Source organism: Thamnophis elegans, chromosome 2 (assembly GCF_009769535.1).
Source record: "Thamnophis elegans isolate rThaEle1 chromosome 2, rThaEle1.pri, whole genome shotgun sequence".
Classification (NCBI taxonomy): domain Eukaryota; kingdom Metazoa; phylum Chordata; class Lepidosauria; order Squamata; family Colubridae; genus Thamnophis; species Thamnophis elegans.
Window position 1 is genome coordinate 11,866,389 of NC_045542.1, and position 10,270 is coordinate 11,876,658.

Sequence of the window (10,270 nt, forward strand, 5' to 3'; positions counted from 1 at the left end):
TTAACACCCATAAATAATTTGCCATTGTACATTCTGAAAACAAACAAAACTCTTGTAACATATCAAAAAGATTCTCAGTTGCTTGGAAAAAGTGAAAGAGGGGAGAATTATGCAGCGATTAATGGCCATATTTGGAGGGGATGGCTTTTTCAGTTGTTGGAATGCAAATTAAAATAAGCCGTATGCCTTTCACAAGAGAAATTCCTACGAATATATTTAACAGCTGTAAATATTTTCTTTCTTTCTCTCAAACTAGTTTAGTATTTTTGGAGCCAGCTGAAATGCAGAGCAGAGCAGTAGACAAGAACTTGGTCCTAAATGCCTGAGTTGCAGGATGAACACAGAAGAGAAGAATCAAACCATCTTTGCTGGATTCATCCTTCTGGGTTTCTCCTCCTCACCAGACCTCCAAGGTGTTCTCTTTCCCATCTTCCTCTGTATGTACTTGCTTTGTCTGCTAGGGAACCTCTTGATAATCTTGCTGATCTTCTCCAATGCCAGCCTCCTCCAAGCTCCCATGTATTTCTTCCTCTGCCATTTGTCATTGGCTGACCTTGGATTTAGTTCTGCTGCAATACCTAAATTGCTGTACAACTTAGCGACCCAGACGAAAGCAATATCCCATAATGGTTGCCTGACACAGATGTATTTCTTTGTGAGTTTTGCTACAACAGATAACTTTCTCCTGGCCTCCATGGCATATGATCGCTATGTAGCCATCTGCCGCCCATTGCACTATGCCAGAGTTATGAGCTTCAAGTGTTGCCTTCTGTTGGCTGCTTGCTGCTGGCTCCTGGCTCATTTCCACGCTTTGTTGTACATCCTATTGGTATCTAATTTTAACTTCTGTGCTTCCCGAGAAATCCCCCATTTTTTCTGTGATCTCCATCCGTTACTGAAAATCTCTTGTTCTGACACCTCCGTTGTTGATAAGCTTCTTGTCAGCGAAGGGACAGCAATTATCCTTGGGCCTCTGCTCCTCATTGTTTTCTCTTATGTCTTCATTGTCCTGAAGGTGGTGAAGCTTCCATCTAAGTCCAAAAAGTCCAAAGCTTTCTCTACTTGCAGTGCCCACCTCACCACTGTGGCATTGTTCTATGGCACAGTGATAGGCACCTACCTCCGCCCATCATCTTCCTATTCTGTCTCGAGGCTGAGAGTGGCCTCAATATTCTACACAGTAGTCACCCCTATGCTCAACCCTTTCATATACAGCCTGAGGAACAGCGAGATACATGCGGCCATCAAAAGACTGGTGAGGAATTGGTTTTAGTGGCACCACCTTGGGTGCAAATAAGCATGGCTATTAATGGCCAATGTCCTCTATGATTTAGAGCATACCAGTTTTTCTCTTATTTTCTTGTCGCCAAACACATAGCAAAAGTAACCAAGCTTACTTTGTATATTTGGCCGTTTCCCAACATAAAAAGGTACCTGCAGATCTGTCAATAACATTATAAGCCAGTTTATTCCATGAAATAAAATTCAACTGTCAGAAAATACACTGCTTTTGGACAGCTGATTTGTCTGAAAGAACTTCTGCAATGACTTTTCACATTGGTGGTTTTCTGCAGGCTATTAGAGCTGTTGCTTTCATCACAAGGTAGAGTTTTCATAAGTTGCATTTGCTCAAAAATAAAGATTATTTATTTAACGTGTTAAATTTTGGCTGAAACATTTGAAGTAATGGATATTTATTGTTTTTATGGAGCTTTAAGGGTGTTTAAAGTACTGTGTAAACGTTTGTGTGTCTCTGTGGGTGTTCAATTGATTATTGGCTATTGTAGATTTCTTGGCTACATTGTTCTGTTTTCCTATTGCCTTTTTTCTACAGAAAGTGACCAGCTCAATGTCACCCATGTGCCTTTGAACCTAAGGCAGGATAGAGCTCATTGACTCCTGGTTTCCAGTCTGGTGTCTTCAGCCCCTACACTAAATCCCTAAATTTCCATTAGTTTCTCCTTACAAAAATTTGCTGGTAATGTATATTCTTATTACAGGAGAAATTAGAGAGTATGAATAATTAACTGTCCTTCTCTTGATATTTCTACATGTTTACTGAGTTGGTTCAATTTTTCTGATTAATTTTGTTTGCTTTTATTCTGCCCTTAAATAAGTTTCTTTTTTAAAAAACCATGGCTGTTATGCATCAATATGAAATACCAGGTAACCAGCTTCAATTCTATGTTGCAAGGGTCTGAAATCAGTTACAGTGAATTGTCAACTCCTCTTCCGTCAGATTTCTGTCTTCCTAAATCACAGCTCTTGATTTTCTTGCTGTCAACCAGAACCATCTTCCAGTGCCAAATATTTGAAATGAAATCACAGGAATGTTAAAAGCGATCTTTGATTTGAAAAATGGGTGGACCATTATCTAGATTCTATGTTTTCTTGAGTTCTTGTATGAAACATATAAGTCAAAGAAACAAATATATCACCTTTCTTCATGCCTATAATATATCAGTACAGTTATTCCCAAAATAGCAGAAGCAGTAAATCGTATTATTTCTATTTTGTTAAAACATATGTTTGAAAATAAATGTTTCAATACAAATAAAATATAATGTAAATCAGTAACTGTACCATCAGTTGTTCTTATTGTTTTGGTCATAATTAATAAAGGGATGAAGGTATCTACAGTTTAAAATCTAATCCTTTCTGTCTTTCTTTTTTGATTTGTGTAGATTTCAAATCCTATGATATTTGTTTCTAACCAAGCAGTTTATTATTAATGAAATCTTTATTATGATTAGAGACTAGTGCTAAAAAGTATAGAAAATACATCAGAATCTAAAAATAATAATTATAAAAAGTTAAAAATATAAAACAGAAGCATATATAAAAACTAGAAGTCTAAAATGCATCTAAAAAGAGTAGCATTAAATGCGTATAAGGGAGCATAAAGTTTAGTATGTGACAGACTAAATCAATTCCAGTGCAGAGCACTCTAGAATTTCTAACCAAATGTTCATTCAGATTTCTGAGTGTGCTGAGTGTTCTGATCATTTATTTGACTATAGCTATTATTACTTTATACATAATATTCAAAGTTTTACATTTAACTAAATTTTATTGTGACATTTCATTTCATCATCCTGTATCCTTCCAGAAATAGTGCAGTCCAATATCTCTTGCCATTTGTATAATCTGTATTCTAAGCGTTTTCTTGATAAATCTTATGTGGACTTTTCTTGACAACTTGTTGTCCATTGGATATCTTAAAAGAATTCGAAACCCTCCATCTGTTCCTTTCATCTGCTTGACTTTTGTTATCATTGATGCTTCTGCCGAAATTACTCTCATTGTTTCTGCCAAATTTTCTCCCCTTTCTTCATCTATGTTTTGACATCTGAGATAGAGTTCCAGTTCATCAATATCTCCTTTCCATATTCCACACTTATCATTTCCCTCCACACTCAATTTGCTTCAATGTCAACAATTTTCTTATCACTTTCATATGTCTCTGTAATTTTTTGAACTCTGTCCTCAAATTTCATCGTTGTTTTATAAATATTCTCAACTCTTCCCTCTGTACTTTCTGTATTTTGATATTTTGTATTTTGATCTATAAATTCAAGACTCTTTTGTAGTTATTAAGAGTTCTTGAATTTCTAACATTTTTTTTGCAATGTTAGTTCCTTTTCTTCTTCATATAGTGGCATTTTCCCAAGTTATAAACACTGCCACTAAAACTTCCAAGGCTTTTGCTAGGTTTCAAACAAATTCAGTGAAGTATTTTACACTGATCCTTTCAGTAAACCAATCCGATAGCTTTGTAATATCAGATGTTGCCAAGCCTATAGCCACTAGATGGCAGTGTTACATCTTTTCTCTCTGTTTTTGGCTCTCATTTCTAAACACCGAACTCCAGAAAGGGTTTTTCTCCGGAAAAAGAAAAAATTGTTTAAAGATTACGAGCCGTGTGAGCCTTGCAAGGAAAGAGGCTTTTAATCCACAAACACAAAAAATGGGAAAAGTATAGAGGAAGAAAACAAATAATTGGTAATTAGTTGATTGTTGTTTTTTCAATTGTTGATCCATTCATCTGGTAATAACATGGTTTTGTCTTTGTTCCTTGGCTCCTTGTACTTCTGAGAGAGAAAGATGATCCATTCTTGTTGATAATTGTGTAGTTTGCTGTCTATTTTGTCCTTCTTGTTCTCTTTCTCTAGGTCCAGGTGGGGCGGGATGTCCGGCCTTCAGGATATTATGGTAAAAATCTCGAGCTTCCCATACTGATTTAAGATGGTATCTTTGCCCCTCAAAAAAGAGTGTTAGGCCAACTGGTGCATCCCACCTGAACTGTAGCTGACAATTTTAAGCTCTTCGACTAAGAAGGCATAGTCTTTCCTGGATCTTAGCATTTGAGGTAGTATCTCTTTCAGAACAGTCACTTCCTGACCCTCAATTTGAAGCTTGGTTTTATAGGACTCTTGCAATATCATATTCCTCTTGTCTCTTGTAGTAAAATAAATCACAATGTCCTGCGGAAACTGCTTCTGCCTTGCCAGCCAGGAGTTAGCACGATAAACCTTATCAATTTGCCAATCAAAATTTCCCCCTGGCCTTCCCATCAGGCTATTGAAGGCTTCTGAAAGAATCTGTTTCAAATTCTCCTGATTGTTTTCATGCAAACCTCTTATTCTTAATGCAAGTTCCATTTGTCTATACTGTAATGTAATAATTTCTTTCTCAGCATTTCCAACTTTTTGTTGCACCAGGTCCATTTTCGATACCAAATTAGTATTGGCATCATTAAGATCTTCTAATCTGCCTTCAATTTCTGAGACATATTCTGTTAACAAATTAACAACACCCAACATGTCATCCCTGATCTTCTGAACCTGGGTCTCAAGTTTATCAGACAGTTCTTTATGGGCAATGGATATCTCCTCCTTAAATTTTGTTTCCATCGTAACTGTATGATTTTTAAATACTTCAGCCAATTCCTTCTGAAAAATTCTTTAGTTAATGGCTCCCCTATGGAGGGAGGAAGTAATGACTGTAGTTTTGTGCCAGGGACATGCGAGCTTTTTGAAGCCGGGGGGGGGGACCTTTTGAATAGGGTTTTGCTTAGAGGCCATTCCAAGTTTTAATCTTCTTCAACCAATTAATAAGTCTGTGCTGGTCGATTGTGTTTAATTTAGTATTAAATCACTCCTTCCCTTTGAAGTTTTAAACTCCATAGAAATTCAAAACTCGAACAGTGTTACGAAGCTGCTTGGTGCCATTTTGAGTGTCTCTTTAGCAAGTAAGATATCAGAAGGAATTCTTGTAAAAAATGAAGCTAAGGATTAATAAAAACAATTAAGAGTTCACATGTACAGGTTCCGCTCGTCTTAGATTCAGTAAATCAAATTTTGCTTTGTTCTGAGGATTTGAGGTTTGCTTTGTGCTGCTAATCGCAGCAGGTATTCTTGGCATGGAGACAATTCTGCCGTTGGCTGGCCTTCCCCCCTCCTAGAGACGATTTGTGAGAATTAGTTGGCATGTTGCCCAGCACAATTAGCTCACCTTATCTCCTGGGCCCGAAGAAAAGGTAAACAAGCTGTCAGATGGCTGATGGATTGCTCATCCGACAGATAAATGAGACCAGGATTCTGGAGCTGAAATGACCAGCTCCTACCAGCAAGCCCCCTCAAACCGGAAGTCAATATATAGTACTTTTCTTTGGTTTATCTTCAAACTTATTAACAGATTTTCAAACATCTTTTTGAACATCTTCAATACTTTTAAGATAACTAAATAGGCAATTTCTGAATGTGATTAGGTTAGTGAATCAAGAGCCTTTAAAAGACTGTGCCATGGTTATGAGCTTGATGATTCAGCCTTTCATTTTCCAAAACATGGGAAGAGCAGCCATCCAAGGCAGAGATAGGTGTTCTCCCATCTTCTCCATGTCCAGATGCAGAAGGAAGACCATAGGTCCTGAAGAACCAGTGTATTCCCCAGTTCTTCACTCTTTGGCATGGTTATCATCTCCATTCTCCATGGAGAAGTGTTTGCTTACCATCCTTCCCCTCAGATTGCACACCAGTTTTGAATGAGGAAATGCAACTCTGCAGAGAAAGAGATTAAAGACAAAGAATTCTAGGATTTACACACACACCCAATTTACAACCATTCAATCTTGATGCAATTAAGACAGAACATCAACTTGAACAATGCAGAGTTGATATGTATAAATAGGTATCAACAATCTATTAATGATACCATACCCTAAACTGATACATTATGGTTTTATGTAGATGTTAAACAAGAGATGAGAGATTATTGAGCCCTGTGCCACCTCATATTGAAGGGTTGAAGATGTAGGGGCAGAGATCTAACTCTCTGTCAATACTAATTGGAAATTGCCATGAAGGGAAGAGGAGAACCAACCTAACATGGTGCCCCCATTTCCCAAACTTCACAGCCAGCCCAGAAAGATATTATGACTGATTGTATCCAAAGCTGCTGAGAAATCAAGGAGAGGTCAATGGATGCACCATCCCCTCCCAACAGCATCAAACATTATTGACAAGGATAATTATTACTTACTCCATACTAAATCCCTGAACCCTTACAAATAATTTGCTTCTTTCAAACTTCTTTGCAACTGGAATCTGACCATCATCTCAACAACAAGAAGGTTCCATTTTTAAATGGAAAGTTGAAGACATGACAGGGATAGGGATTTCCTAATATAAGTCTGTACATTACAACTGGTGACGTTTGCCACTGGGAAGTAAATTTCTGGAGATCCAACATATTGAGAGAAATACTGTTTGTCTTAATAAAGTCTTGTTTACTAAAAAAAAAAACCCAGTTATGTTTGGTATCCACCAACCTAGCCAATTTTAGATTGCTTGGTATTCCTGCTGTATATCTGCACATATTCTCCTCTTATTAGAGAGATTGCCAGGGAGAGCAGACAATTTTTATCTAGGCTTTCTCCTCCAGGACACTAACCCGGTTACTACATATGCAGTGGCAAAGTTCTATGCTGTTGCAATGTCCATAAGAAAAAAATTGGCTACAGAAGTATAGTACCATCTTGTACCAATTATCTGGACATACCTCTAACAATCTTTGGACCATTATGTTATTATCCACTTTTAATGTCAATACTTTTTAATTATATTTTAATGTTAGTATTTTTTAATATAGTGTAAAAACTAATGTGTATTGCTGGTCTTTGACCGTAATAAAGATTTTACTTACTTTACTGCTGTATATGTTATTTTTGATTAACAAGTTCCCTGAAGAATGTCCTCATAACTTGTACTTTCTTTCCTTGGGGAGTTCAATGAAGATGAATTATCTTCATCTCATTACAATAAGGGTCCTATTTATCCCTGTGCCAAGGCATTTCTGCTTCAGGAATGAAAAGGTTACACTGCAAAGTCTTTGTTCTTAGGTAAATGATGGCATAACAAAAGAGATCCATTTTTAATGAAAACATCAAGACTTCTGGTTCCTGTAGAGATATGGTAGGGTATCCAATTATACTTCATGGGCAAATCATATGATCTTGTTAGTGCTTTATTCAGCTGTATTCCCCATTTTCCTTTGTGTCTGTCTAGATAACAACATATAACTGTGCACACCTTGCTGCCATATTCTTTGAACTCAGTGCTTTCTCAGCACATTTTATCTGAATGAACCATAGAGCAAGGCAGTTGCAAAGTTCTCCTCTCTGTCATTATTGTGGTTCTATTTTCCCCATGCAAACTGCCTTTTGGCAAATGGGGAGATACATACCAGGTGGCATAATGGAGGTACTGGTGAAAAAGAAGCCTGGAGAATGAAACTTTGAATTAGAAAAGGATTGTTATCTCTTTGTTCAGAGTGTAGACAGGGTGGGGAATCAGACTGGGAGAAAAATGACATAATTAAAAGGACTATTGCTTAGTGGAAACTTTGCACATAAAAAGTCACACAAGCAGCCTTTGAACTTTAACATGTGGGGGGAAAAGTTTGCCTGAAAAATATGAGCTTGGTTCCTACCTGTCAGTGTAAACAGTAATGGGGAGATGGATAAATGTTCTGCACAGAAGGAGGCAGTCTGCTCTATTCCCCTAAATTAAGCGATTTCATCTGAAATAGTTACGACTTCATAGGAAGAAGGAACTGGGTGATTGGAGCCCTTTTGTCATTAAAAAAAAAATCCTTAACTGATCAGTCCAATTGCAGAAATTTTTCTTTTACTGTCTAATCCCCTATTTTAACACCCATAAATAATTTGCCATTGTACATTCTGAAAACAAACAAAACTCTTGTAACATATCAAAAAGATTCTCAGTTGCTTGGAAAAAGTGAAAGAGGGGAGAATTATGCAGCGATTAATGGCCATATTTGGAGGGAATGGCTTTTTCAGTTGTTGGAATGCAAATTAAAATAAGCTGTATGCCTTTCACAAGAGAAATTCCTATGAATATATTTAACAACTCTACTTGCAGTGCCCACCTCACCACTGTGGCTTTGTTCTATGGCACAGTGCTAGGCACCTACCTCCGCCCATCATCTTCCTATTCTGTCTCGAGGCTGAGAGTGGCCTCAATATTCTACACAGTAGTCACCCCTATGCTCAATCCTTTCATATACAGCCTGAGGAACAGCGAGATACATGCAGCCATCAAGAGACTGGTGAGGAATTGGTTTTAATGGAGCCACCTTGGGTACAAATAAGCATGGCTATTAATGGTCAATGTTCTCTAGCATTTAGAGCATACCAGTTTTTCTCTTATTCTCTTTCTCTAAAAGCATAGCAAAAGTAACCAAGCTTACTTTTTATATTAGCCGTTTCCCAACATAAAAAGGTGCCTGCAGATCTGTCAATAACATTATAAGCCATTTTATTCCATGAAATAAAATTCAACTGTCAGAAAATACCCTGCTTTTGCACAGTTTATTGTCTGAAAGAACTTCTGCAATGGCTTATCACATTGGTGGTTTTCTGCAGGCTATCAGAGCTGTTGCTCTCATCACAAGGCAAGGTTTTCATAAGTTGCATTTGCTCAAAAAGAAGGATTGTTCATTTAACGGGGAATATTTTGGCTGAAACATTTGAAGTAATGGATGTTTATTGTTGTTTTTATGGAGGTTTAAGGGTGCTTAAAGTACTGTGTAAATGTTTGTGTGTCTCTGTGGGTGTTCAATTGATTATTGGCTATTGTAGATTTCTTGGCTACATTGTTCTGTTTTCCTATTGCCTTTTTTCTACAGAGAGTGACCAGCTCAATGTCACCCAGGTGCCTTTGAGCCTAAGGCAGGATAGAGCTCATTGACTCCTGGTTTCCAGTCTGGTGTCTTCAGCCCCTACACTAAATCCCTAAATTTTCATTAGTTTCTCCTTACAAAAATTTGCTGGTAATGTATATTCTTATTACAGGAGAAATTTGAGAGTATGAATAATTAACTGTCCTTCAGTTGATATTTCTACATGTTTACTGAGTTGGTTCAATTTTTCTGATTAATTTTGTTTGCTTTTATTCTGCCCTTAAATAAGTTTCTTTTTTTAAAAACCATGGCTGTTATGCATCAATATGAAATACCAGGTAACCAGCTTCAATTCTATGTTACAAGAGTCTGAAACCAGTTACAGTGAATTGTCAACTTGTCTTCTGTCAGATTTCTGTCTTCTAAATCACAGCTCTTGATTTTCTTGCTGTCAACCAGAACCATCTTCCAGTGCCAAATATTTGAAATGAAATCACAGGAATGTTTAAAATCACAGGAATGTTTAAAAGCGATCTTTGATTTGCTTGCCATATATTGGGAATTAAGTCTCCAAATTTAAAACTATCTGTCTTTTGCTAACTTGTATTTTGGGGCCAGAAGTTCTCTCTCTGTCTAACCTACCTCACAGGGATGTTGTGGGGAAAAATGGGTGGACCATTATTTAGATTCTATGTTGTCTTGAGTTCTTGTATGAAACATATGATATACTGTAAGTCAAAGAAACAAATACAATATATCACCTTTCTTCATCCCTATAATATATCAGTACAGTTATTCCAAAAATAGCAGAAGCAGTAAATCGTATTATTTCGGTTTTGTTAAAACATATGTTTGAAAATAAATGTTTCAATGCACATAAAATATAATGCAAATCAGTAACTGTACCATCAGTTGTTCTTATTGTTTTGGTCATAATTAATAAAGGGCTGAAGGTATCTACAGTATAAAATTTAATCTTTTCTGTCTTTCTTTTTTGATTTGTATAGATTTCCAATCCTATGATATTTGTTTCTAACTAAGCAGTTTATTATTAATGAAATCTTTATTA

General features: G+C 36.7%; 1 protein-coding gene across 1 annotated transcript; it reads left to right on the plus strand.

The window, feature by feature from the left end:
- Nucleotides 1-334: 334 nt before the first annotated feature.
- LOC116504029 (olfactory receptor 1L6-like) lies at nt 335-1,273 on the plus strand. Its single transcript, XM_032210844.1, has one exon. The coding sequence runs from the start codon at nt 335-337 to the stop codon at nt 1,271-1,273; it is 939 nt and encodes a 312-aa protein (XP_032066735.1).
- Nucleotides 1,274-10,270: the final 8,997 nt, after the last annotated feature.

What these genes read in the sequence shown, in the direction of transcription:
- LOC116504029 (XM_032210844.1), top strand. Translation starts at nt 335, where the DNA reads ATGAACACAGAAGAGAAGAATCAAACCATCTTTGCTGGATTCATCCTT.